Source organism: Fomitiporia mediterranea (genome assembly GCF_000271605.1).
Source record: "Fomitiporia mediterranea MF3/22 unplaced genomic scaffold FOMMEscaffold_3, whole genome shotgun sequence".
Classification (NCBI taxonomy): domain Eukaryota; kingdom Fungi; phylum Basidiomycota; class Agaricomycetes; order Hymenochaetales; family Hymenochaetaceae; genus Fomitiporia; species Fomitiporia mediterranea.
The window spans coordinates 2,953,111-2,979,918 of record NW_006760388.1 but is presented as its reverse complement, the minus strand read 5'-3'; the positions used below and the strand labels follow the sequence as shown (position 1 = coordinate 2,979,918).

At 48.4% G+C, this 26,808-nt stretch overlaps 10 protein-coding genes across 10 annotated transcripts; 7 read left to right on the top strand and 3 right to left on the bottom strand.

Annotated features, from left to right (window-relative positions):
• Window positions 1-301: 301 nt before the first annotated feature.
• FOMMEDRAFT_79617 (uncharacterized protein) lies at window positions 302-990 on the bottom strand (the record flags this gene model as incomplete). Its single annotated transcript, XM_007264170.1, has 4 exons — window positions 302-402; window positions 464-559; window positions 620-769; window positions 831-990. 4 exons carry the CDS (start codon window positions 988-990, stop codon window positions 302-304), a joined length of 507 nt encoding a protein of 168 aa, XP_007264232.1.
• A 146-nt stretch (window positions 991-1,136) lies between these two features.
• FOMMEDRAFT_119597 (DNA-binding TFAR19-related protein) lies at window positions 1,137-1,913 on the top strand. The gene is made up of 4 exons (XM_007264169.1): window positions 1,137-1,371; window positions 1,450-1,577; window positions 1,636-1,683; window positions 1,735-1,913. Exons 1-4 carry the CDS (start codon window positions 1,149-1,151, stop codon window positions 1,789-1,791), a joined length of 456 nt encoding a protein of 151 aa, XP_007264231.1. The 5' UTR covers window positions 1,137-1,148; the 3' UTR covers window positions 1,792-1,913.
• A 137-nt stretch (window positions 1,914-2,050) lies between these two features.
• Window positions 2,051-7,100, top strand: FOMMEDRAFT_166367 (uncharacterized protein). Its single transcript, XM_007264168.1, has 9 exons — window positions 2,051-2,216; window positions 2,278-2,358; window positions 2,418-2,530; window positions 2,597-2,747; window positions 2,803-3,137; window positions 3,187-3,257; window positions 3,315-4,799; window positions 4,862-5,167; window positions 5,403-7,100. The coding sequence occupies exons 1-9, from the start codon at window positions 2,088-2,090 to the stop codon at window positions 7,055-7,057; spliced, it is 4,326 nt and encodes a 1,441-aa protein (XP_007264230.1). The 5' UTR covers window positions 2,051-2,087; the 3' UTR covers window positions 7,058-7,100.
• A 127-nt stretch (window positions 7,101-7,227) lies between these two features.
• On the top strand, window positions 7,228-8,090 carry FOMMEDRAFT_166366 (uncharacterized protein; the record flags this gene model as incomplete). Its single annotated transcript, XM_007264167.1, has 1 exon — window positions 7,228-8,090. One exon carries the CDS (start codon window positions 7,228-7,230, stop codon window positions 8,086-8,088), a length of 861 nt encoding a protein of 286 aa, XP_007264229.1.
• A 444-nt stretch (window positions 8,091-8,534) lies between these two features.
• FOMMEDRAFT_153444 (DUF298-domain-containing protein) lies at window positions 8,535-9,718 on the bottom strand (the record flags this gene model as incomplete). The annotated part of the gene is made up of 7 exons (XM_007264166.1): window positions 8,535-8,636; window positions 8,687-8,743; window positions 8,797-8,841; window positions 8,891-8,965; window positions 9,021-9,045; window positions 9,107-9,343; window positions 9,396-9,718. 7 exons carry the CDS (start codon window positions 9,716-9,718, stop codon window positions 8,535-8,537), a joined length of 864 nt encoding a protein of 287 aa, XP_007264228.1.
• A 1,243-nt stretch (window positions 9,719-10,961) lies between these two features.
• Window positions 10,962-12,290, top strand: FOMMEDRAFT_153443 (uncharacterized protein; the record flags this gene model as incomplete). The annotated part of the gene is made up of 1 exon (XM_007264165.1): window positions 10,962-12,290. The coding sequence occupies one exon, from the start codon at window positions 10,962-10,964 to the stop codon at window positions 12,288-12,290; it is 1,329 nt and encodes a 442-aa protein (XP_007264227.1).
• Window positions 12,291-12,533: 243 nt separating this feature from the next.
• Window positions 12,534-15,480, top strand: FOMMEDRAFT_18283 (uncharacterized protein). The gene is made up of 6 exons (XM_007264164.1): window positions 12,534-13,199; window positions 13,263-13,491; window positions 13,550-14,057; window positions 14,118-15,057; window positions 15,158-15,300; window positions 15,375-15,480. Exons 1-4 carry the CDS (start codon window positions 12,852-12,854, stop codon window positions 14,695-14,697), a joined length of 1,665 nt encoding a protein of 554 aa, XP_007264226.1. The 5' UTR covers window positions 12,534-12,851; the 3' UTR covers window positions 14,698-15,057; window positions 15,158-15,300; window positions 15,375-15,480.
• A 149-nt stretch (window positions 15,481-15,629) lies between these two features.
• Window positions 15,630-17,348, top strand: FOMMEDRAFT_119592 (DUF367-domain-containing protein). Its single transcript, XM_007264163.1, has 6 exons — window positions 15,630-15,842; window positions 15,901-16,007; window positions 16,074-16,210; window positions 16,279-16,441; window positions 16,506-16,618; window positions 16,691-17,348. The coding sequence occupies exons 1-6, from the start codon at window positions 15,837-15,839 to the stop codon at window positions 16,816-16,818; spliced, it is 654 nt and encodes a 217-aa protein (XP_007264225.1). The 5' UTR covers window positions 15,630-15,836; the 3' UTR covers window positions 16,819-17,348.
• Window positions 17,349-17,414: 66 nt separating this feature from the next.
• Window positions 17,415-18,748, bottom strand: FOMMEDRAFT_139353 (Clavaminate synthase-like protein; the record flags this gene model as incomplete). Its single annotated transcript, XM_007264162.1, has 3 exons — window positions 17,415-17,761; window positions 17,820-17,841; window positions 17,909-18,748. The coding sequence occupies 3 exons, from the start codon at window positions 18,746-18,748 to the stop codon at window positions 17,415-17,417; spliced, it is 1,209 nt and encodes a 402-aa protein (XP_007264224.1).
• Window positions 18,749-19,249: 501 nt separating this feature from the next.
• On the top strand, window positions 19,250-26,804 carry FOMMEDRAFT_18281 (SNF2 chromatin remodeling protein). The gene is made up of 14 exons (XM_007264161.1): window positions 19,250-19,312; window positions 19,398-19,593; window positions 19,661-20,313; window positions 20,365-20,657; window positions 20,717-21,188; window positions 21,254-21,490; window positions 21,542-22,700; window positions 22,751-23,165; window positions 23,216-23,536; window positions 23,584-23,732; window positions 23,783-23,996; window positions 24,051-25,017; window positions 25,079-25,555; window positions 25,620-26,804. Exons 1-14 carry the CDS (start codon window positions 19,302-19,304, stop codon window positions 25,888-25,890), a joined length of 5,835 nt encoding a protein of 1,944 aa, XP_007264223.1. The 5' UTR covers window positions 19,250-19,301; the 3' UTR covers window positions 25,891-26,804.
• The last annotated feature ends 4 nt before the right edge of the window (window positions 26,805-26,808 follow it).

Genomic DNA, 26,808 nt, shown 5'->3' with positions numbered 1-26,808 from the left:
CCAAGGCATATGCAGGCTGGTTTTGCTCCGAGTCCGGGTCCGGGACCATTCCAGCAAAGTTGGCGTAGGTCACATCGATGAGATAGATAAATGGGTAGCTTGGGCATTTTTTGTTTTGTTTTTGTGTCCTCTTGCTGTCTAATTGCTTTGCATGTGATTTGTATTGAATATATGCAATGTGTATTTGTAGGGCATTACATGTAATGAAACGTGTGCATCGGCATGAATGAGAGTAAGATGAGTGAAGAGTGATGAAGTGCTAACAACATGACGCCCTCCGAATTATCCACAGAGAACGATGTTATTGAGTAGGAGACTTCAAGCATTGCTCCACAACGTTCAGGAGCGCATTATTCTCCAACGCAGCTGCAACCCGTTCCTTATCGTTCAGTTGCTTGTTTACTATGAAAGTCAATAATCAGAAAAGTCATGGTTCGGAAATGTCGACTATATGCGGACGTACATGCACTCTCGCTTTGATGAGACCCAGGCTTGACGCGAATGTCCACCTTGAAACGATGTGGAAGGGTTCGCATCAGTCGGACTCGTATTGACAGGCCTAATCAATCAATTTCGTTAACAGAGGAATCTAAAGGCGTGGGTTTGTGTATGTAGGCACCAATGAGCGTCGAAGCGCCGCAATGCGGTACGGTCGGTGTGAATTCGACAAAGACGTTATTCCCTTTGATATCTACTTGGCCTGCGGAAACAACTGCGAGTTGTTCTAGAGTCAAGGGATGTTCTGGGTCCAAAATTCCCCGGATATGTTCTATTCAGCCAACTGTAAGCATATATCCGTGACGGAAGAAAGAAATTATGCATTCCCATACCGAATATCTCATCGGAGTCGATTGGCTCTACTTCGTCGTCATCACTATTATCTGATGCATCTACGTCATCGATCCATAATGAATGCGATGAGAGCGAAGATTTTGAGGGCTTTGAAGTTGTGAAGACTGTTGGGTTTGCATTGTATATTTCTGCGGGCATGGTGGTTTCGGTGCAAGTTTTGAGTGTGGTGACTAAGTCGAGGTCAAGGATCGACTGGTATACTATAATTAGAATGTAGCTGCACGTGTGGCGATCACGATTCAGCATCTAGCATCCATCCTTCGCCTTACAATTGACTTCCCGCTCTCGCCTCTACGATGGACGATCAAGAATTAGCAGCGATCCGAGCCGCTCGACTACAGCAACTCCGTCAAAATGCATCACCACCCGGCCAAACCTCTTCCTCTTCGCCTCAGGGATTCCCATCACCACCTGGAGGCGGAAATAATGACCCAGACGCAGAAGCGAAACGCGCGGCTGAAGAGCAGATGAGGAGAGATTTATTGGCGACTGTGCTTGATCAGAAGGCTCGGGAGAGATGTGAGCTTTGTTTCTTGCTTTTTCTTTTGATTGAGTTGTGTCAGAAGTTTCATTGACACGGATGAATGATGTTGGTAGTGGCGAGGATAGCGCTTGTGAGCCCTACGAGGTCTTCGCAGATGGAGACTATTCTACTGCGAATGGCTCAAACTGGGCAGTTGAGAGGGCGTGTAGGCGAGGATCAGCTGATAAGTCTCCTGGAACAGGTGCGTACATCCAATGCCTGGTAATGATCAGTCTAATTAATCACATTATCGAATGTAGGCCGAGGATGCGCAGTCTAAGGTTGGAGCTAAGAAGGGAGCCATTGTCGTGTGTTCAAACCACTAAAGGACTATTATTGCAGCTAACATTTCATTGCAGTACCAGCGTCGGAAAGAGTTGGACGATGAGAATGATGATTTCGATTTCGATCTGTAACAGGTAGTATTTCTTGACATATGAGTCTACCTACTACCTGGATCATTGCCAGCACAAAACCTATTTTAATTTATGTACTGCTCCTGACAAATGAAGCAAATAAATGAAACTTTGTTATATTTTGCCATAAATTATTGCCTGTGTCTGGGGCAACCCTAAAAGGAGAACAATTGCGTAATGCGCGCCGGCCCTGAAGAGGACTTGTGAAATGTGAAGGAACGTGTTGTGCACTCGCGTCTTCTTCGTTCTGTCCTTTCCTTCTCCATCCTTCGCGCTTATTTCTTCCCCAACCCACCATGTCGATGTCAAAGCTGCATCCATCGCTCCCTGCTCCGGTGGTCCACAGCAGCCATATGACATCCTCGGCCTCAAAATCACACGTACTGGCCGGTGTACAGGACGCGTATTGGAGTGATGAGGAGGCGGTAAGTCTTTGCCGTGCTCTTTCCTCGGAGAAATTTTTACGGTGGCACACCAACTTTCTAGGAAGATGAAGACTGCCCGCTCTGCCTTGAGGAGATGGACTTGTCTGACCTGAATTTCAAGCCGTGTCCGTGTGGTTACCAGGTCGGTCGCTTTCGCATATACTTTCTGACAGCGGCGCCTAATGCAAGGTGTACCGGAAGATTTGCCGTTTCTGCTGGCATCATATCAAAGAGAATCTCAATGGCCGCTGTCCTGCGTGTCGTCGTGAATATTTTGATGAGGCCGTCCAATTTAAGCCGGTCAACAAAGAGGAGTACGTTGTTCCGGTTCCGGTTAATGATGCCACTTAGTTTTTTCGCTTATTTTACTCGTCAACCAGCCTTAAGCGCCTAACGCAGCAAAAGAAACAGCGTGAACGCGAAAGAAAGGACCTTGATGCCCTTGGGAGGCGTCACCTTACAAATGTGCGAATCGTACAGCGCAACGTGGTGTATGTCGTCGGTCTCGGATCACGCTATGCAAAGGAGGAGGTAGGGCTACCCCACTCTGTTGGATCACGTTAATGATGCTAACAGAGGTTCACAGCTAATTCCGACTTTGCGCTCAAGTGATTATTTTGGGCAGTATGGGAAAATCACTAAAATCTTGCTTGTGAAGCGCACTCCGCCCGGTGGGAGGGCTCCCATCCTCGGGTTGTATATATCGTATTACCGGCGTGAAGATGCCGCTCGCGCTATTCAGGTAGTCGATGGTGCTCCCTCACCTAGCGGTGGAGATGAGATGATGCGAGCGAGTTACGGGACTACCAAATACTGCATTGCATTCCTTCGAGGCGTCTCATGTACGAATCGTGGTTGTATGGACCTTCATGAATGGGGTGATGAAAAGGATTGTTTCACCAAAGAGGATCTGACCACATTGTGAGATGTTTCTTATCCAGTCTTTTGGGTTGATACTAATCCCTATTAGGAAACATACAATGAAGGATAGTGAGAATCGTCAAAGGTCTGGAGTCGGGATCAAGAGATCCGAAGAAGGTGGTAAGTGTTTCCGCCTTGTGGGACATTTTCGTCCGATGACTAAATTATTTCTCTCAGCTGGGTTACCGCGTTCCGCTGGTTGGGGCACGAAACCGGCTCTCGGACCTTCGTCAGTGGGTAATGCAGGTGGTACTTCTGCTCGGGGTACTCGCAGAGGTCACCGCACCACCAGGTCCGGTGCAGTGGGCGAATCACGGACGCAACAATCTCTTTCTGCCAGACAGGGAGCTCCGCCAGAACGAAGACAACCTACGAAGCCCTCATCGCAGGCGTCCTCGTCTCGACCTTCCACACCTAGCATTGCGGGTCTACCTCAACTCCCTGCTTCTCCCGCATCTGCCATTCAAACTGCTAGGCAGAAGCAGCGGAAGGATTCTCAGAATCCCTTACCTCCGCGCTCCCCAGCTTCTTCCGTTGCTGTGGAATCAGATGCAGGCTCTGGAGAGGCCGTATCTGCATCGCCGTCTTTGTCTGCTCCAAGAGTGGCTACCCCTCCTGTTTCTACAACGGCGGCTCCTCCAGGTTTACCAGCCGTACCTCCTGGCCTGAGTACTCCTCCGCCTGGCATTGCAACGCCCTCAACTGCACAGACCTCTTCCCCTCTTATTCGCGAGGCTTCGACTTCATCTTATCAGATCTCAACTCAGGCCCAGGCGTTGCTTGACGATGTTATGAATCGTCGTGAAGCACTACCATCTTCAACGTCCTTTAGTCCCTTCCCGGATCTTGATCGCACCTTACAGAATCTCACTGGCGGAGATGGTGAATCGGGTGGTTTTAATTTCAATTTAGATCCGAAGCTTGCCGTCGACGATGAACAGTTTGATGCTCTTCCGGACTTAGATAGTGACCAAGCGTTATCGCCTGGTGGGCACTTTGATCCGTTCTCCGACGGGCGTCCAGTCAATAATGCGTCGCCATTCCACCCACCCCCTGGACTTTCGCATGGTATTATGTCGTCTAGGCCTCTTTATGAAAGTTTCAAGGCACCTGGAGTAGAAAGGACTGCGTCGTCTTCGTCAGGATACACTGGATCATTCAATCCTTTCGGAGAGGCGCCAGAGACGCCGTCTCATACCTTTGCTCAACGACCTTCCCCAGCACCGGACGATGACGCTTCTCGCCGAATGTCACGATTTGGTTTTGCTCGGGAAAGGCAAAGCTCGAGTGGATTCCTAAATTCTGGGACGTCCTCTCCACTTTTGAGTGCAAATACCTCTTTATCATCTCTTTCGCTGGCCGAGAATGCAAATCCGCCCTCAGGAACGAGCTCACATGCACCATGGCCGTTCCAGAGACAGCATGAGTTCCCGCCTCCACCAGGCTTGGGCATGCCAACGCGTACAGGAACACCAGGTTCAACGCGTGGATCTCCACTTGTCCCTTATGCTCATGCACAAGCGCTTCCTCATTCGACACAACCATCCTATGCACCTCAGACAACACGCTTTCAACCCTTCGACATGGGCTCATCTGAGCAGTCTTTGAAGGACATGTTGGGTATTGGCCGTGGCCCGGCTGTGCGCACGACTGGAGCTTCTGGTTTGTTTCCCTGTTCCACTGTGTTGTAACCGGAACGATAACAGACATCTTTTTGCTATTAGACAACCATAATGTACTAAGCTCTTCTCGAGCTCCGTTCCATGATCCCGCCATTATGTCGTCAGTTCCATATATGTCCGCTGCAGGGAACGATGGCGGGTTCCACTTCTCTCCGCCAGACAGTAGTTTCTCATCGGGCCTATCCCAAAGCAAACCTCCCGGGCTTTCTCTTCAGCATGGTCAGCAATTCACGTCACAGCATAACGTGTCTTTTCCGGGACAAGTCCCTTCGTCGCTAGCATTCGCCAACGGATTGGTGACCTCGCCCATGATTGCTCAAGGTCAATCCCATAATCAAGGACCTTTGGGTAAGTCTTTACGTGCCAATGTGTATAGTTCTCTCTCCACAAGCCATGCTTCCGCAGCGCGAAGACTGTTATGGTCGTGAAAGTAGTCGTCGCAATCGATGCGTTCTGTATTCTGTTTGCTGCCTGCTGTCAAGCACGATATTTGCTTCTATGTTTTATCGGTTTTGCTTCTTTTCTGAATTATACATGTAAGGATGTGTCTGAGCTAATACTGTTTTAACCTTTCTTGAATCAGTCTATCACTCATCACCACCATCTTTTTCTGCATCATTGCCTGAAAATGAATCTACACCGGAACCAAACCGTGCTCCATCTCCGATGCTCTCGGCTGCTGACTTCCCGGCTTTACCAACCGCTGGTGCAAGCTCCGACACCCATTCGCAACCGCGTACTGCTCAATCAGCGCAACAGACCCGTGATTCTTCTCCTGTCAAGGATGAAGCCGTTCAGACAAAGTCGGATCGTAAGGCTGCGAAGAAAGCAGAAAAGGCGGTCGAACGTGAGCGCATAGCGAAGGAGAAGGCAGCTGAGAGAGAACGTATCTCAAAAGAAAAGGCTGAACAGCGAGAGCGAGCTGCTAGGGAGAGAGCCGAAGAGAAGGAGCGACAAGCGAAGCAAAAGGCTGAGAAAGAGCGTTTAGCAAAGGAGAAGGCAGAACGCGAAGCTGAGAAAGAGCGATTAGAAAAGGAACGTCTGCTTGCGATGCGAAAGGTTGAAGCGGATAAGGTGGCAGAGAAGGCGGCAAAGAATAAAGCTCAGGCGAAGGCCAAACAAAGTCTAAAGGGTGATACTGCGGAAAAGGCGGAAGGTTCTCGGCCAGCCACGAGCAGGACTCAGTCTAGCAGTGCTGCAGTCGAGACTGCTTCACCTATGCCCATATTGTCAAAGATGCCGAAGAAGAACAAACCGACGACGAAGCCGATCAGGATTCCGAAAGAGGATGATGTAGCCCATGATACGCAATCCAGTGTTCCTTCCGCCGTGACCGCTAACTCAGAGTCGGTTCAGCTTCCTACGCCGAAGCTACCCAATGTGTCCGAAGTCACGCGATCTTCTTTAGAGACAGATGTTGACAGTGCTGGTATGACTCGGGAGTCTTCTGAAAGTGGTCCTGCGACGAAGGCAAAGTCCGTTGCGGAACTCTTTGAAGACATCGACGTAGAAAAGGGACAATTTTACCTCGACACTCATCCCTTCTTCGATACGAGCAAGATTAATTCGGCTACCAAGATCTCACTGGATTACAATACCATGGCTCGAGCGCTTTCTGCCTTCCCAGTCACCGGAGCGGTTTTCACGGACCACCTGTCCCCTCTCAATGATAAGACCGTTGCATCATTCCAGCAGCTATTGGAAACATTGACCCAAACAATGTCGGACTTGGTACAGCTTCTTCCTCAGTCGACTTGGGGTTCAATATTCGATGTACTCAGTCAGGATTTGAAGAACTTGAAGCATGAGTATGCGTTGCACAGCTCGACATCGTTCGACGGCCTCGTTCACGATGATTTACCTGAGGACGCGGAGGATGACGAAGACCTTGATACTGATTCGCTTGAACCATTGACCCCAACAGTAGATAAGCGCGCGAAGTGGATGGAGATTCAACTGGCGAAACTGGAGGAACTGCATCGCGAGGTTAACTTGGCGGCTGTGCGTACAATTCTTGCATCCAACGACCAAGGCTGGGACCCTCATGGATCCCTGCCGCATGTGGGTAACACTTTAGCGCGGTTTGACCAGCTTGGTATGGTGGACGAGGGTGGTCATAAGCGGCCGATGACGAGTGAAGAGCTAGAGAAGAAGTTGGTAGTAGCGAAGGAGGCTGCGGTGTTTGCTGAGGCAGAATTGCGAGAGGCGATGCAGGCAATGTCGGTGAACAAGCCTTGAAGTGAGAGGTTGGACTTTCGCCGGGAGGGAACTACTTAATTACAGGAAATAAAAAAATAAGAATTTTCATTTAAAAAAATAAAGATTTAAGTTCTGACTAACCTGTCAAAGGCTGACATTGGACGGCTGGATTATTTCCTGTTCTCGACCGCATTTCAGGCGAGGCTGGCATGCTTCAAATTCATTTAAATCTGTTGGCAAAAGTTTTGGCCTCTCGCCCCGCCTCTCATTTCCTTGGTCCCGTTATCCTGCAAGCCAGGGATATGGTCTCGATCACGAAACCACAACCAACTCATCGTTCTGGCGCAACGCTAGTACTTCTCTTTATTGCAACTGGAACTCGTTTACTCAAGGGGCTAAAAGCGAAGAGGACAACTGCGCTTGACGATATTCATACCCATGCCTCTGCTTATTATCCATCTTACTCTGGGCTTGCAGGACTTGCAAATGAGTCGGAGACTATGCTCCTTGGGATGGAGATCAACGGGTACTGGAAAGAAGTACGAGCTTCGTTAGGGCTGCCGACCTTACCCGACACTATCGTCGTCCCGGCTATTGTGAATACTACTAGCACTGGTGGTACGACTGGATCACAGTCCTATCTGTCGGTGGAGGATGAAGGCTATCTACGACGTCTGGGCAGGATTAATCCTAGGTTATGGAGGAGGCGGCTTATGTTCCAGGTTCATCCTCCAACTACCTCGTCTTCTTCTCTTTCTCGGGAACACAGTCAGAAGGAACAAGGACAGGGACAGAATAAACTGTTGCTGGATAACACACATACGGGAGCTGTGTCGAATTTATTACTTACCAATCAGGACGGTACGAGGCAGGCTCCCAGTTTTCAGGATTCGTTCCCTTCATCCGGGGCGGAGTTCGCAGAATTATTCATTTCTCCCGATGTATTCAATACAACGCGACGGACCTCCGTCAGCGAGATTGCAGCCTCCTTCCGCGCGATCGCAATCAAGGGACTTAGGAGGCCTGGTAGATTCCCGTATTTAAGACATGGAAAGCATACGATCCGTTGAGGCCCATGGCATTGACTTCGTCTGAGAAATCGGAAAAGGGGGTTGAGAGGGGGATTAATGATAAAACTGATATTATTTAATTTAATCTCAAATGTATTGTATCTGTATGTATGTATCTGTACACGTGTATTAGCTGTATCTCTTAGTTTCTCGTTCTTGCACAACTGTAGAATAGATGTGTAATTGTAAACATCCATTTTATGTTTTGTTTCATCCGGCACAGCATTCATCACACCGCATGTCAGGTGAACAAAATGAAGTATTGACTTGATACTTCTGCTATCGAAGACAACTATAACATAACGACACAGTGACTAATGAGGAATATTGCGTAGTAAGTAATTAGGTATCTATTGTTCACGAAAATTAACTGGTCTTTTCAGGACGATAATAACACCCGAAACGTACATTGTGAGTAGTTTCAAATATCTCTATATGCGTAGATCTCAGGTGGAAGGGGGCCGAGCGTTTTCGGGATCGGATCCGGCGCTGCTACCGGCTTTCCCCTTCTTCCATTCAACGAAGTCGTCGAGTAAGGTGGGCCAAGCCTATGAATGTGTGAATATCGTATACTAGCTTGTTTACTCAGTTAACTCACCCCTTCACTATCGTAGCCATCCAGATTGGGAGTTACCGATTCACAATACTCCTTCATCTTCATCACTTCTGTCAGCCCTGACCTTGTAATGGTATTAGGAAAGCACTAACCATAGTCCATAGGTCCTTGTTAACACCCTTATACGTCCCTCTGTCCTTGGGTGGTGTCAGTTCGGCGCCGTATATACGTATATGCACAGCTCACATTTATGAAATCTATGACTTCCGACATGAGGGGATATGTCGGTGCTAGAATAACCGACCAGAAGGCGCAAGCATACTAGTCGTAGTGTTAGTGAAGTAAGAAGGTACATTCATGTGAACACGGCTCTCACATCCATATCTATGCTGCGAGCACCCCTAAAATAAATAGAAGATGAGCATCAACTGTTCTATTGATAAGATATAAGGGCGTATTCACTCTTTCTTGACAAGTGTGAAACAGAAGCCGTAAAACTCCGAGAAAGCTGAGTCGACAGTCGCCGCGTATTTCCAATAACGGTCCTTCTTGTACTTATCAATAGCGGGTGGCGCGGACTTTGACTTAATTCCTTTTGAGATGGATCGTTCAGTCGGCTTGGCTGGAGGAGGCTTGCGCAACACTATCAGCTCTTCCAGATCGATGAGGGCGTCGGCTAATGAATCAAGACTCCTTATTCTAATCAAAGGAATAAACTACTGTCTAAAAGAAGAAATTGGAGATTACGTACTGCAACTCATTCATACCATTTATCCACTCGTCGCGTGAGAAGGTCCCGAGCTCCTTCGCGTCGAGTTGCCAGGAGAGCAACAGTGGACGGGCACCGTCCATTGGAATATTAGCGTCATTACACAGTCGCTCAAGTCCTTCTGCACCCATTGCTTGAGGGTCATTGGCGTCGGCATATGTGTCGAAGATTTCCTCCGGCGTCTTTACACCTTCTTGCTCTCTTGATTTCCCGGAAGCCCGTTTCTTAGTAGGAGCTGAACCTTCCTCTGCGCCGTCATCACTGCTGGTTGTCTTATTAGAAATGCACCATGAGCAGAAAGGCATTCGAAGGTAGGAAAAAGGTGAGAGAAAGCAAGACGCAAACGCGTACAGCTACCCGAGCCCGTCGCCTTACTGCTGAGCACAGCGGATCAGTACGCGACGATGAGAGTACGCAAGAAGCATGAAAGGTGAAGCGTGAGGGCTAATGGTAGCGCCCACGTGGTTGACACGTGCTCTTAATTTTGAAATGACGCCGGTTCGGGACCGGATGCTTTGGTTCCAAAGAAAACTCACTTCTTCTCAGTCGCGGCAGACGGTCTTGTTTCCTTTGACCGCTTCCTCGTCTTCTTTTCCTGTCTCGGTGGCTTAGCGTAGTATTGCGAATGGAAAACATGCAGTCCTCACTAAGATGAAGTCACTGCAAAGCTTATTAGGTGTTAACCTAGAGGAACGGAAGAAACGGACGCACGAAGGTTTCCGTTAAGTAATGCGGAAGAACATTAACCCTAGAAGATTTGCTCAGTGTTTACAATATTTTAACTTTTGGCTCTCGCGGGAAGCACACTTCTTGGGTATCCAATCTGGAACGAAGTTAGTGAAAAAACATCATCAAAACGAAACATACGAACACAGCTTTTCTCTTTCTAGTTACAGCATCCGAAGACTATCCAAAAGTAAGAATGCGTTCTGAAGACGAATAAATATCCCATGAGCGTACATTCTCTCTATATGCAATAACCCCAATGAGCCATCTTGGAATGATTTGAAATGGGGAACTACTTACGAGTAAATTAGGGTTCGAAGACGCATTTATGCGTCAGATATTCTTCTTAACTATGTAACAGAGCATAGATATCTGACCAGGTATCGCAGACGCGTCTTTTTGACGCGCTGACCTACGTGTTCCAAGTGGAGCGCTTGGAGAAGTTGAATCTTCGACTTCCGGATTTGCCTTCTTTCGCTTGTTGGGAAAAATATCATGAGCATAGCGATTTGAACAAGTAGAGGCGAAAGATGGCATACTCTGGCTGGCATGACTCAATATTTTGACGGGACGGGTGCACAAAGGAAAGGATCGATAGTCTGCAGCACTGGTCCTGCGATTTCTAACGAAGCGCGCCACAGTAACGTCCGCGTCACGATCACGTGTATACCATATTTCCGTTCCACCCCGACTTTCGGTAGCATTTCTTCGTCCACCCTTCTTTTCCTACGACATATCCAATTCCCAGTCGGCGACTTCACCCATCTTACAGCTTCCATATCCCATTCGCTGTAAGACTAAGTGAATATGCAACGCCCAATAATGGAGCTACTTTTTGTCACGTCTGAATATTGCGGCGCCAAGATCTCCGGCGCACATGGTAGTCAGTCCCGCCACAGTGAACGACCCAAATTGATTTTTAACTCCGGACTGCAAAAGACTTCATACATTGCGAGTGCCCTACTCCTTTTTGCCCCCCTCCGAATGGAGCCTCTACCTGCGAGTCGATGTCCATTTCCAATCGATGATTTGGTCCCGATTATCATACAGCAAGCCTCTTTGACTTATCATCCTAAAGACCTAGCGAAATTGTCCCTGGTTTCCTCTGTTTGGCTTGGTGCCACTCGTCGCATTCTATACTCTTCGCCCCACATCCGCTCATATCACTCCTGCCACCTCTTATCACGGACTTTAGCTGATAAGCCATACTTCGGAAACCGGATCCGAGCCCTGCGTCTACATCCTGTGTCTCGAATATGCCCAACTGGGGGGAAATGCCCGTGTCGTGAAGTCAACACTATCGCTTTGAGCTTAACACCGCTCTTCCGCCTCGAGAATCTCTCTGAGCTCTCGCTGGGTGGTGACTGTGCGATCCACTCAGAGTGGTATCTGCGGAGTTTCCACTACACTGAAGGTATTACAAAGGTACGTGTGGAAGGTATGCAATGGTACTGGTCCTTTGAAGTCAATCGGCCTATCAATGCATCACTACGTTGGAATGAGAGTTTGGCTTCCCGGTACCAGAACTTGAAATATTTGGAACTTATGAATGTAGACTTACGTATCTGTGAACTTCAAGTATTCAAACCACACTTGCCACACTTGGAAACTCTAATCATGGACAGAGTCCGGATAACACACGGAAACCTTTCAAACATAGCATTCGATGCATGGCAGAATTTGAGAGAACTAACAGTCGTCGTCCCGGAATACAGTCCCAACTACGACGTCAAGACTATCCTACTTCAGGCTGCACAGAATTTACAAGCTCTCAAGTACTGTATCAAAGAAGAATCACCGCGAAACGACCTCCATTCAGTAATTGGGGTAGATGTACTCGCGTCCTGTACTTCCCTTCGCGATCTTCAGTTATCGGTCTTGTTCAAAACTTCAGCTTTGAAAGCTTTGGGGCAACGTCTCACTCAACTAGAATTGCTCAAAGTATTCGGTAATTACGAAGTTGACATTGAAGAGTGGGCGGTAGAGATTATGAACGGAATATTTCCAAAATTGCGTGAGATTAGTCTGCCAATTGGCCATGAGCTTCGACGCCTGGCAGACTGGCAGTGGTCTGCCTTACGGGTGGGGACAATACGAAGAGCATGCGAGAGCCGTGGCATCGCTCTAACTTATGTTTATTTACCGGATTAATTTATTTACGTTTTCGTTTCTTTTGGTGAATACCATTTGATCCAATGAGTCGCATCTGCTTTGAATACCGAATGTAAGCTACGTGCAAACCAAACCCTGGATTTGACTGAGATTATTATAGTTATTGGTCATTGTTTGACCTTATTTGAGAGTTTCCTTATCCGGCGGCAGGAGTTGACCGAAGGCGTAGAAACGTGACGAAGTGGACTTTGCTCTTGACTCTTTACCCACCCACGACTATCCGACCATGGCTCAACCTCCTCGTAAAGCGGGAGGCCTGTACGGCGGCATCCAGTTCTCATCCGCAACGACCGTCTTACCTTCTAGTTCAACCGAAATAACGCCTCAGGTTGACGAGAAGAAGAAAGACGTCGTCGAGTCTCTCACCTCAGATTCTCCATCTAGATCTCTTTCAGCAAGTACACCCGCACCAATTGCAATTGAGGGCCCTGCGACGGAAGCCGATGCAGCAGCGGGAAAAGCTTCAGCCGGTATTCAGTCCACTGTCCGCAAAGCGTAATAACACAGTATTAAATGACTACCCGTACATGATTTATTGCTATGCGATTCCATCGCCGACCCACTTTAGGCTGGTCCGCTGCTCTCGCCTTCGCACCTGTACGACGCGGACCAAAAGCAAAACCGAAGGCCCCGAACACGTCATCTCGTGCCCTGCCCGTCGGCGCACAGATCGCCGCAACGACAGTTTCCTCAACTGCAATCATCGCAGCGGAGCCAGTTCTAAACGTCGTCGAGCCCGAGAAGCCCAAGGAGGTCGATGAGTCCACCGGATTGGGATGGGGCAAGAAGATTAAGCCACCATCGATGGTCCTCGATGAGGACGTGAACGGATTTAGGGCAAAACGTAAGAAAAATAATGTTGGATCCGGAAAACGGAAGGGCAAGAAGGCTTGTATCGTCCTTCTATTTTATCTTAAACACACCTATATATTTATTATTTCTAATATTTAGAATAAAAATGTTCCAGCTGTCCCGACTTGGGACCCAGCAGAGCCTTACAATCCTATTCGACCCAATGATTATTACGAGTACAAGGAATGGAAGAAGCGCGAACAAGAGGAGCGAAGGCTGAGACTCGCTATCGAGAGGCAACAAAATGAAAGGAAGAGATATAGAAGTGATAGTTATTCCGCTAGCGAGTATTCATATAGCGATGATGATGACAGACCCGCGAAGAATGGTATCGATGATGGTACTTTTGTTCGCATTATCCGAGCTAATTAATTTCATCATGATAGCTAGATGGGAGGACGAGGCTAGGCATATGGATGATACGCCTCCTGTTGTGGTCGACACCTCTATGACTGGGGACGAGGCTTATGCACGCCGTCTGGCCATGTCTCAAGGTATTGCTGCTCCGTCAGCTACGACTCCAGCCCCGCGAACTAAGACAGAGACCGGTGACGAGGCATACCAGCGCCGCTTAGCATTGAGCCAAGGACGCGCTGTACCTGCACCAGAACCGGAACCGACTCGAATACCAAGTCCTGAACCAGAACCGACACTTTCCTTTAATCCATTCGCTCCGCCGTCTGTGCCACCTCCGCCAGAACCATTTCCGACCTCTGCGCCAGCTACTTCAAGTGCACAGAATCCTGAGTTCGAGGCCCGTCTCAAAAATAGTCGCGAGGCAGCTGCGGCCGTCGCTGCGCGTCTTGCGAAGCTTGCTGCTTCTGCTTCTGCAGAGGCGGAAGGAAATGGCGCCGCAGTCGAAGCCTTACCTGCAAAAGATACAGTGGAGGATAGGTATGCCTAGCCATGTTTTGTCTTGTTTGGATGAGATGATTAAAATACACATTTGCCCAGACCCGATCCACACGGGTTTGCAGCTCGAATGATGGCAAAGTGGGGTCACAAAGAAGGACAAGGTCTTGGTGCGGAGGGCCAGGGAATCGTTAACGCTCTTACGGTCGAGAAGGTCGTGCAAGAGGCCGAAGGAAAGGCGAAAAAGGGACCGATTAAACCGAAAGATCCTGTTGGAATGGGTGTATCTCGGGGACGAATAATCAACGCAAACGAGGATGCAAAGACTCGGGAGGATCTTGCTCGGTTCGGACCACCGAGCCGTGTCGTCGTGCTCACTAATATGGTTGGCCCGGAGGATGCAGAGGACGATGAGTTAAGGGAGGAGATCGGGGATGAGTGTTCGAAGAATGGAACTGTAAACCGAGTGCTCGTGCACCTCGTTGAACCTCCGCCAGAGAACGAGGAAGATGCCGTGAGGATCTTCGTAGCATTCAATGGACCAGCTGCAGCATGGAAAACCGTACGTGAGCTGGATGGTCGATATTTCGCTGGAAGGATGGTTCAGGCAAGGTACTTTCCTGAGTCTCAATTCAAACAATTCGACTTGAACGCCCCGCTCCCCGAACGAAGTCTTTTTTGACGGGAAGGATAGGGATACAAGCTCTAATTTTGACCTGTTTAGTCTGCTGTTTAGTTTGCTTTGCTATCATTGCAATTTTTATGTTTGATTATGTCGAAGAAAATATAGTACATGATATCTGCAAGATGTAGGAAAGTCGAGCAAAACTCTTAGACTAATCCTGGGACATTAAAATAATTAGGGTATAGCTTCTCCCGAAGCGTTTAGCGCCACCTCCGTGTCTGCGGGCTTCCTCAATCTGCCCTTCACTGTGTCGAGGTAGACCTGTCCGTTCAGGCCTCCTTGAGGTAAGCGACCAAATGGCTGCTGGTCCATCTCTTCTTTTGAAAGATGTGTCATCCATCGGACATATGGTTTTAACTATACGAGACGAGAAGACAATCAGTTGTCTTTCTTTCTGTCGCAGAAGAAAGACGGAAGAGAGGAGGTAAAGGAAGAATGCAAGAAAAAGAAAACGCACGGGTGAATTATTGAGCTCAGACACAGGAGGTGCAACGAACACGCGCACACGTTCGTCAAGTAAGCGGTATGCGTTCGTCCCTCGTCCGAAGTATTTTCCTGGTGCGCCTGTGCGTAGGCCGGGAAGAGAGGCCTGTCGTGTACCTTCATGAATGCAAAAAGAGGACGTTTTTCAGTTAGCTTGAAGGCAAACGGCCGTGTTTTAGAGGGATGTATACCTTTGTAGTAGTCTTTGTTACCGCGCTTTGAGGTGAGAGGCCGCCTTGAGGCTTTGGAGAGACATGCTAGGGTTGGTCTCATCGTTGTGCGTGTCGTAGACGCGTGGTTGAGAGCGAATCAGTCTCAGGCGGCGAAGCGGAAATTGTCGTAAAACGTGTCACGTGAGGTACCAGAAAGAAGATTCGCGCAGAGTCAAGGATCACTTCGTACACTCGTTAAACGCGTTCACGATGGGCAAGAAAGGAGGCGCTAATAGTGGCAGTAGCAATCGAAGAGGTGATGCTCGTGGTAGAGGTCGAGGTGGTTCGAATAATGCACGTTTACGACGAGCTCAGGCTTGGGAGACCGATCTCTCTCGTCCCGATAGTGCAATTGACGTTGTCAACGATTCAAAACATTCCGGAGATGAGGTGGACGAGGAATCCGATAACGTAGAAGTGAATATCGAAGTACCTGTTGCTATGTGGGTATGTGTATCTGGCTGTTACACTAAACATGAATTCAAAGAAATCGGATTGAATTTAGGACTTTGATCACTGCGACCCACGTCGATGCTCAGGCAAGAAACTGGCTCGATTAGGACTTATACGAGACCTTAAGGTCGGTTCTAAGTTTCGGGGTGTTGTAGTTTCGTACGTTTCAGCGACTTTCACGGCTTTCGATTACCGCATATACTAATGTCATTTTTGCTATGGCAGACCAAAGGGTACACAGGTGATCAGTCCTGCGGATCGTGAACTCGTTCAGAGTGGCGGAGTAGCTGTCGTTGAATGTTCATGGGCAAGACTAGAAGAGATTCCATGGCGCAAGATATCAAGTCCGCATGAACGGTTGCGTACGCTAACCATGCTAATATCCATCTGATTGTGATACTTACAATTTGATCTTTGTTTTATTTTGCAGTGCCATATCTGTTAGCAACAAATCAAACAAATTACGGAAAGCCTTGGCGTCTTAATTGCGTTGAAGCGTTAGCAGCAGCTTTTTATATCACTGGTTTCGATATGTATGCGGAGCAGCTTCTTGCACCGTTTGGTTGGGCAAGCTCGTTTTATAAAGTCAATAAGTACGTCTATTTGCTCCCTTTTTTGGATACTGTTTATGTGTTCAGTATTGACGTGTTCTCACAGGCCGTACATCGATCGATACAAGACGTGCACATCAGCCACGGACGTAACCGAGATGCAGGAAACGATCATACGAGAGCTTGAGGAAAGCTATGAACAAAGCCGTCAAGAAAACAGTAAGCTTTGTTCAACTTTACTCAATACTAACCATTCGTCTCGCCTGACTCACGTTCGATGGACTTTGCCAGATGACACAGACGATCTTCTAGTTGCAAATCCTAACCATCAGCAATTCAGCACGGAGGTGTCGGACTCCGATGATGAGGAACCTCCGCCTCCCGACTCTAACTCTGAGACCTCGGGCAATGACAGATAGCGAGAGGTTCACAACGCCCAGCCACCCATTTCATCTCTGGTCCGTGAATGTTCCCTATCAATAGACGAGCGGCCATTCCCTTGATTGTATCGAATGCGAAGACAAGACAGGTGTCCTAAATGATCAAAACGTCTCTAGCACGTTCTCTAGCCGGTAGCTATTTATAACGCCGGATCATGTATAGTAGGACATCACTTCTACACGTGGAGCTTCCAAGTCGTCCACTCCAAGGAAGAAAAATGCGGCTCGGCGCTTACTGTAGTACTTGGTCCTTAGATTTCATTGCCTCTCCCACTTTGTGTACTAGCGATTTGTTAGCTTCCGACGTGATCGTGAAAAAGTAGGTACCTACGAGTATCCCGAAATCATGATGATGCCACGATGGCGTGGATAAAATTGGTCGACGAAAGGCGGATTAGGACAAATATAGGTATTAGGTATTAGTCGTTAGCCGTCAGCGGGCCTCGACTCGCTGTTAGCACCAACCCCCGATGATCTAATTAAAACCCATCATGTGCATCTCCCTCCCGAGATAAAAGGACGAGTGGAATTTGTAATATCACATGAGTTGCTGAAATAAAATTGTCCGTATGTTGTCAAAACCACATGGAGACGGAGAAGCTAGGAGTTTCGCTGCGAAATGCGTGCCACCAGCCCGGTGGGAAAAAGAGCATGTCCCCTTCTTCGAGGACAGCACTCATTGCAACGGGAACAACCTTTTGCAAGAACTTGGGTTCCTTCTGAAGGTCGGAAGTTGGTGCGAAAACGTCTAACTGGGATGTGTTACTCAGCATCGAATTCGTTGTGCCGATTTCAGTGGGGTTATGATGCTGTAGCAAGGGCGGAGATGAGACGCCGGAATTGAGGCTCTCAGAAACTGGAGAGAGTATGTCTGAAACGCTTGGTGGAGCGAGCCATACTGTTTTACGACCTACGACTTGAGCTGGTTTGCGAATAAGAGCTACAATCGGCTTGAAAGCAATGAAAATCTGTTAGCTTACTGTATAAATTAAAATATGGATCCTGTAAGATTCGTCAGAAAGAAGCATTTAGACGTAATTTAAGGTTGATTTGTAAGATGTCGACTTGCCGTGTGGGCAGGAGATATGGTATCCCGAGGTCCGAACCAAGCGTTCAGAACGAGTTCCTCGTCGTTAGCCGGCGGCCGATATTGTGGGTAGTGGTCTGGAGGAGATAACGATGCATAGATGTAGTCTGGAATGACAATATCCCTCCTTAGAGAGTGGAACTGCTTGAATAAATCGTACTGAGCGAGATAAAGCACTTTCGTCTGATCAATTTTGTCTAAGTCAGGATTTTCGTTTGAATCCGTGTCACTGAATAAATAATCAAGAAATTCATCCCAACCCATCATGCGTTGCGTCCAGTCTTCAGTCCGATAATCGCGTCCGATCTCAACTGGAACAATGCGTCCTCTACCTGCAGCATTGTGTAAGTATGATTTAGAAGCCCATTTCCGCCTGCATATAGCCGGCCAATCATTAGCAAACCGACGCAGAATAAATGGTGTTCGGCTATGAGCAGCCCGAAATGCTGACACTGAGGGCGGGCTTGAAAGGACTGGCACGGGCAGACATGCACCTGATATTTGTGGATCATCCCGCGCTGTGTCTTGACCTGGCGGAACCGGAAGGTTTGTATCAAATGGAGAATGATTACGCGCGAGGTACACAATCTGGATTTGTTCGATCGTGTCTAGGACGAGATCAAGCCTGCCTTCGCCGGGAGCACCTGCGATGACGATTGAATGATCGAGCCGTCCGACAGCTTCTGTCCAGAAATTTTCGTTTTTGATCGGTTGTGATTTGCGTTCGGAGAGAATATCAAGCAAGGTCCAGACAAGGGCTGCGTCTGTGTATAGTCTCCGCCATGAAAGGTTTTGAATAGGATCATTGTGCGTTTCTCTCATCTTTGTATGTGAAGAGGAGCACAGTTCCGAAAGCTCCTTTGCGTAGTCTTGGGATTGTCTGCGCATTGCGGCATGTAGCGTGACTAAATTTCCCCGGCCACAAGGCGCCAGCGCTAATTCAAATATTTTACGGAGTTAAAGTGAGTAATAAATAAGCATAGGGATTGATTGGAGCAAACTGTATACCAGAGCACTCCATGTGACCGTTGTGAAGCTCTTCGTCGATTGTAGCTAGAGCGGCTAGCGCAAAGTCTGTCAACGAGGCCATCGAGTCATGGACGCACGGACGAAACTGGCGAGCTGGGAAGACGATGTGCACGCGCGAGTCCACAGCAGATTCCGTGGCTGTGCGGCCAACATTATCCAGACTTCTGCGCTAAACCAAAAATGGCAGTCGATTGATGCGGCGTGACGTCGGTTCGAAATGCATAAAAAGAGACGTGATAAAGAGGCGCGTCGCCGCGATAGACGTGAGAAAAATCCCCCATCTTGCCAGACACGCCCTGCATTCTCGTCCGGCGCTTCGGCCCGGACATTCCCGACATTTTTTATAATGACTTCAAGGTTGGTCAGCATTTCCCTTCCTTTCTGGGATGAAGACGGTTTAGAAAACTGAATGGCCTTTTTGATATGTGCCACCGTAATGCAGGTTAGACAGACTATTAATTCTGCTGGACACCGGGTCGTCGACCTCGGTGCGCACGACGGCAGCAAAGCAGCTCGCGCAGCTTGCAGCCAAGAGCGTCAGAAGTGACGTCGGCGGGGACGATGTAAATATTATCTGTTTGCACGGCTCCCTAGATGATCCCTCTGCTTGGGCTGAACTTATGTCCGTCGTTGCTCGAGTATGTTATATTTATCCAAACCTTATTTTGTAATTCACGTTATATTTACACTCATGATTAATGCTAGGTCCTTCCTTATCTACACTCACGATCTTACGAAACACGATCAGCTGCTTCAGTAGCACTATCTCAAATATGCTCCCTCGTTCCTCTCTGGCAACCTCCAGGATTAGATGAGGACTCGAAAGATGCCGCCTCGTTACCGCCTCCCGAGTTTTCAAATTTTTCCGTACGACAGCTCATGGAGAGCAAGACTCGCCTTCTCGCGTCGTCTGGGAAAGAGTTCTCCAAACCTGCCGGCATTTTTCAAAACATCGCCGAAGTACGGAAAGCCCGTAAAGAGGCTATGGGACGATTAGGCTTAGGCTTCCTAGACGTTGCTGACGACGATGAAATGGACCTTGACAAGGAGCTCGCTGCGGCGGACGAACTTAATGTTGATGCGGAGATGAAAGTCAGCACTCCAAAGGATGAGCCAAGTAGTCAGCAAGGACTTGGTTCACCTACAGAGCAGCAAAAGAAGGACGCACCTCCCCTGGAGCGTTTGAAGTCGAGTACGCCCGTCGCGTCCGAAGACGAACTGGCTGGAATGTCGGCTCGAGAACGTAACAGATTAAAGCGAAAACGAAAACCGGGAAATGCTGCTTTTGTATCCGCCCCTCCACCACCGCCAAACGGTTCCAAGTACAGCGCAACCCCTGCAGGCGGGTCGTCTGCAAAGTAAGTCTATTGAAAGATGCTAACTTTCAAATTGGTTAACGCTTTTCATAGAGCTCGTCTTGTTTCCTCTGACGGAACAGCACAGAAGTCTCGTGTTGAGGACTCCAAATCAGGTGTTGCTCAGGACAAGGTCGTGGTTGATCCTACAAAAGGAGGTGCCGTTGAGGCGAAAGCTGCACAACAGTCAAAAGCCCTCGAAGTTCAGCCAGGTGTATGGGTCTGGGATGGTGTAGTCAAAGTGCTTGAAGTTGATCTCTTCAGTCCCGCATGGGAGGTACGCCATGGTGCAGCCTTAGCTCTGCGAGAAGTTATTAAAGCCCAGGGCAAGTGCGGAGGCATGAGAGGTAACTCATTTTTCTCGCTTCTCCGTCGAGAATTAACTAATATCCTTGATCTCGACCAGCCGACGCATCAGCCGCTGAAAACGCAATCAATCACGAACAATGGTGCAATGCGCTTGCTGCGAAGTTCCTCTGCGTCTTCGTGCTCGATCGATTCGGAGATTTCGTTTCTGATCAGGTCGTCGCACCTGTTCGAGAGACAGTCTCGCAAACGCTTGCCTCCCTGCTCATCCACATGCCGCGTCGCTCGGTCTTGCACGTTCACGACATCCTCCTTCAAATGATTAAGCAAGACTTTGCCCTAGAGCATCCCTTACCAGACGCTAAAGTCGCCAAGGGTGTCAATGATCAGCAAAATGGTCATGGCACTCAGTATGTGTGGGAAGTCAGACATGTCGGCTTACTCGGGATCAAGTATGAGGTTGCGGTACGCTCTGATCTTGTGGACGAACATGTGGTGAAGGAGGAAGGTGTTGAAGGACTTACGAGTGGAAAAGATGTCCTTCGTGGTATTGTGGATGCCGCCGTACTGGGGTAAATAGCATGCATGACGGTTTTGTAATATTGCTGACTCTGTCTGTTCCTTCCTTCGTCTCCAGGTTAGGAGACTCTGACGATGACGTTCGAGCCGTCGCCGCGTCGTGCTTGCTCCCTATTACGTCCCAGCTCGTTGGCCAGTTACCAGAAGAGCTTCCGAGAGTATTAGCCGTTTTGTGGTCTTGTCTTGGTGACATGAAAGACGACCTTAGCTCGAGTGTTGGAGTTGTAATGGACCTCCTCGGAAAGCTGGTCGGTTTCGACAAGGTCATCGAAATTTTGGCCGCTCCGGACAGCTTGTACGTAAAACCTATCTTACCGAGTCTCTTCATATACTCAAGCAGAAATAGCAAACCTTTGACAGATCTAGCTCCTACACTGTTTCCCTTCTTCCGACATACGATCGCATCTGTTCGCCTCGCCGTTGTCAATACCTTGCATTCGTTCTTGAAAGTTCCTACTTTGCCTAATGAATGGATCAATACTGCATTCCTTCGACTGTTGGTACAGAACTTGGTTGTCGAAGAGCGAGCCGACGTCCGACAGGCAACACTGGACGTTTGGTGGACTGTTCTTGAAGTGGTTCGTACTGTGGATGGATGGATGATGGCTCTGGTAACTCCACAGACACTTTTGGAGTGGTACGCACTTGCCATGACGCCTCTTGGTGTGCCGATCGACCCCGCAACTCTGTATCATCCATCTGTGGGCATGCAAAACGGCAATGGACCTGCACCGGAACGACATAACGTCGACAAGAACATGCTTGCACAGGATCTGACGCTCGTTCCCGTTGAGGTTATCCTGCGTGGACGCGTCGCAGCTGCAAAAGCTTTTGCATGGCTCTGCGTAACGTGGCCGGAATCAGGCCAGAGGCATGATGAGATGTTCCGTCCAATGCTCGGACATTACATTCAATCACCGAGCATGTTGCAGAAGTTCTTAGCGGCAGTCATTGTCGAAGAGTGGTCGCATAAATACGACGAAATGCCCTTGCCACCGGGTGTTGAGAAACACGAATTATTGGTGAAAGAGTCGACGTTGGTGATGGAGGTCTCAGATGAAATACTGCGGTGGTTACAGGCAGATCCTCCTGTGGCGTATCATGAGATGGCAATTTCTCTTGGTAGAATTTTCAACGAGTGCAATGCGCTTCTGCAATCCTTTATGCAAGATTGCAAGGTCTCACCGAAGGCAATTCCGTTCTTGGGTGCGACGATCGATATTCATGGTACGGAAGAAGGCGCATTCTCGATTGCCACTGCCCAGCAAGTCATCGGACCGATCTTCACCTCGCTCAAAGAAGGCCTTGGACGAACGAAGAAGAAGGAATTGATTTCTTTGCACGAAAAACGAGTTCGCTTGGAGGCGTCAATCCAACATTATAATCAGGTTAAGACTCAGCACGACGTTCGGGTGTCTGCGGCCTTTGCTGGTGCATATGTCTCGCTCAAGATTCTGCCTGAGAAAGTTTCGCCAATTGTGAAAGGAATCATGAACGGCATCAAGGTTTGATCTCTTCACTAGCCAATTTGTCGTTTACTGACGACAAATTTCAGAACGAAGAGAATATTGACTTGCAAGCGAGGTCTGCTTCAGCCGTTGCCACATTTGTGTCGACGTGTACGGCTATGAAGATTGCCCAGCCTCCCGAGAAGATCGTGAAGAACTTGTGTACCTTCCTCTGTCAGGATGTGGGACAGACGCCTGCATTCGCACTGACTAAACAACTGGAGAAATGCATTTGGTCAGCAAAGGCCATTTTAGCAAGCGAGTCGCAGACAGCAAATGGGAAAGGTGCGAAGATCGCGCAAGTGGATTTCCCGTCCGAGGCGGACAAAGCGAGGATTTCACGAAGAGGTGCAGAACTTGCCTTCGGGGCGCTGTCATCAAAGTTTGGCGAGCAGTTGTTCGCCCAGGTCCCCAAGATGTGGGAGTTTATGGCTGGCGGTTTGTTGGCTACGTTCCAAACAGGCATGTCTGTACAAGTTTTCTTTTATAATCCGATTCTTATATTTTCGCAGATTTTACCGTTCGTGATGCCGATAAACTCATGGACAAGCAAACGGGTCAGGACGTGATCGACTCGCTGAGTGTCTTGAAAGTTACCGCTACTACCCTGCATGAAGGGCTTCACGATCATTTAGTCGAGCTGCTACCGAAGCTGAGCCTCGCCCTACGGAGTCGATATGCTATCATTCGTCAATGTACCGCGAAGTGCTTTGCAACGATTTGCAGTGTAATTACGGTACAGGCGATGAAATATGTTATTGAAGAGATCACCCCTTTCCTGGGAGATGCCAAAATCACAACTAACCGACAGGGCGTTGTTGAGTTGATCTATCGTAAGTTCCCCTACTCGTATGATTTTAATGCGCTGACACCCTTACAGATGTAGTACAGGAACTTGACATCAAGGCTCTACCTTATGTTATTTTCTTGATTGTACCCATACTTGGACGAATGAGCGACACGGATAATGATATCCGAACGACTGCTACGAATACTTTTGCAGCCTTAGTGAAGATGGTCCCTCTTGAGGTTCGTCGTATCATATACTCACTCGGTGCTTGTTGATAACGTTTCTATAGGCTGGACTTCCAGACCCTCCAGAGTTTTCTGAGGAGCTGCTTCGCCGTCGTCAGGAGGAAAGGATGTTCTTAACGCAACTTTTAGACGGGAGCAAGGTCGAGCAGTACAATTTGCCAGTGAAAATAAATGCCGAGCTACGAAAATATCAGCAGGACGGAGTCAACTGGCTTGCTTTCCTCGCCAAATACCAATTACATGGCATCCTTTGTGATGGTGAGTCATATAACAACAGACAAATATTTGCCGTTATTGACACAATCCTTGCAGACATGGGTCTTGGAAAGACACTTCAATCAATTTGCATTTTAGCTAGCAAGCACTTCGAGCGTGCAGAGCGATACAATGCGACTCAGTCCCCTGACTCGGTTCATTTGCCTTCCCTTATCGTTTGTCCTCCGACTCTTACTGGCCATTGGTACTATGAAATCCTCAAGTACACGGAGACCTTGAAACCCCTCATGTATGTGGGATCAGCGCGAGACCGTCAGCGGCTCCTATCGAAGTTCCCCGCCTACGATATCATTATTACGTCTTACGAGGTAGTCAGGAACGATATTGCGAACCTACAGAACCTGAACTGGCATTATTGCATTTTGGACGAAGGTCATGTTATCAAGAACTCAAAGACAAAGCTGACAAAGGCGGTCAAGCAGATTCGTTCTAACCACCGTCTTATCCTCTCTGGGACACCTATTCAGAACAATGTTCTCGAATTGTGGAGTTTGTTCGACTTCTTAATGCCAGGGTTCCTTGGCAGCGAATATTCATTCAACGAGCGATTCAGCAAACCAATATTATCGAATAGGGACGGCAAGTCCAAGAATGATGAAGCGGCGGCCCTTGCACTCGAGGCGCTCCATAAGCAGGTCTTGCCGTTCCTCCTTCGGCGTCTCAAAGAGGATGTCTTGAATGATCTACCACCGAAGATCATTCAGGATTATTATTGCGAGCTCTCAGACATGCAGAGGCTTCTTTATGACGAATTTGCGAAATCTCATGCCGCCGACTCGGCTACAGATCTTGTCCAGACTAGTAACGGCGATGTCAATAAAGGTCCTGGACAAAAGCATGTTTTCCAGTCACTTCAGTACCTGCGAAAGCTTGTCAATCATCCGGCGCTGATTCTAAAAGACGACCAAGAATCTATTAAAGCGGCTTTGGAGAGGGTACAAGCTAAGGACACCGTTGAGGGCCTGCGAGATATAACACATGCACCGAAGTTATTAGCACTCAAGTAAGTCATTGCAGATTCTTTGAATAAGCTGTTTATCCGATCGTCTAACATTGCTGTTCAGACAAATCCTTCTTGACTGTGGCATCGGTACAGGAGCAGCTGCGAGTGTCGATACGACGGGTAAAAGTGAACTCCTCGAGACGGAAGACACTTCCGCAGGAGTCTTCTCGCAGCACCGCGTACTCATCTTCTGCCAATTGAAGCAGATGATCGATATTATCGAATCGGATCTCTTCAAGAGGCACATGCCGAGCGTAACGTACATGCGCCTTGACGGCGGGACAGATCCAAATAAACGACATGCAATTGTGCAGACCTTCAATGCAGATCCTAGTATTGATTGTCTTCTATTAACAACGCATGTGGGTGGTTTGGGTCTGACTTTAACTGGCGCGGACACGGTCATATTCGTGGAGCACGATTGGAATCCGATGAAGGATCTCCAAGCGATGGATCGTGCACACCGAATTGGCCAAAAGAAAGTAGTGAATGTATACCGCTTGATTACGAAAGGTACTTTAGAAGAGAAGATTATGGGGTGCGTTCTTTCCGGACTTTCCGTCATCTTTGAGCCTTCATACTAACAATACCACCAATCTCAGCTTGCAACGTTTCAAGCTCAACATAGCAAATTCAATAGTAACACAGCAAAATGCGGGGCTAGAGTCCATGGACACCGATCTAGTACTTGATCTCTTCAAGCGGACGACGCAGGAGGAAGATGCTGCTGCGGCCAAAAAGCGGAAGGAGAGAGAACGAAGCGGGCAATTCGGTCAAAAGAATATCCTCGAGGGTCTCGAGGACCTCCCCGCGGAGGAGGAATACGAGAGCCTTACTCTGTCAAGCTTCATGGGTTCACTTGGACAACAATGAGCTTTAGAGATAACCCCTCCTTTTCTGTCTGGCACTGCCACCATTTAATATCCTTATTCACATTTTATCCTCCCACTTCACATTTGATTATTCATCTTCACAACGGCTTGAATGCAATTTTTTACTCGCTTTCGCACGCATGCTATGAGACTTGTATAATTCTGTGGGATATATTGTAGCATCAATGATAAGTAATATTTTCTGCGTTACTCGTCCCTCTATATAGTACAAGTGAGTAAGGAAGGGAAAGATCGTCATCTGAAAATGTCGATTGAAAGCATCGAACCCAATTAGAAAAGCATGTATGGCCCTCCAGGTCGTTGAGGTGGCTTGGATCGTAAGATACGGCGACGTAAACGAGGAAGAGAAAACACGAGTAATAGTCCACCTACGCCGACAAGAATACCCGCGATAGTTCCCACGATGGCCCCAATGCTCATTGATTTGGATCCGCCTGAGGGCGACTGAGGATCAGTCGTGTCATCGGATGCACCGGAATCAGACGACGAAGGTCCATTGGCTGACGTAGTTGAATTTTGACTGAGGCACGAGGTGTCCGAACCCTGACTAACGAAGAACTGGGAAGATTGAGCAGAGACGACACCCGAGTGAGCGGTATCTGACGCAAGGAGTGTGTACGTGCCCTCGGGGACGTTAACCTGTGACCACGAAATAACACATGTACGTGCGTCGATAGTCGTTGAGAGCGTCCTCTCGACGAGTGGTGGCGCGGACTGATTTGGCGCGGGAATTTGAGATGAAACGGCACGCTCATTGGTGACTACTATAGTCAACGGGACAGATGTGTTCGAGTTGAACTCCCACGTAAATAACGCTGGAGAACATGTTGTCACGTTTCCGGGAGGCGTGAATTGGAGGGCCCCGGAGGGGACGGCCGAGGCAGATGATGAGGAACTG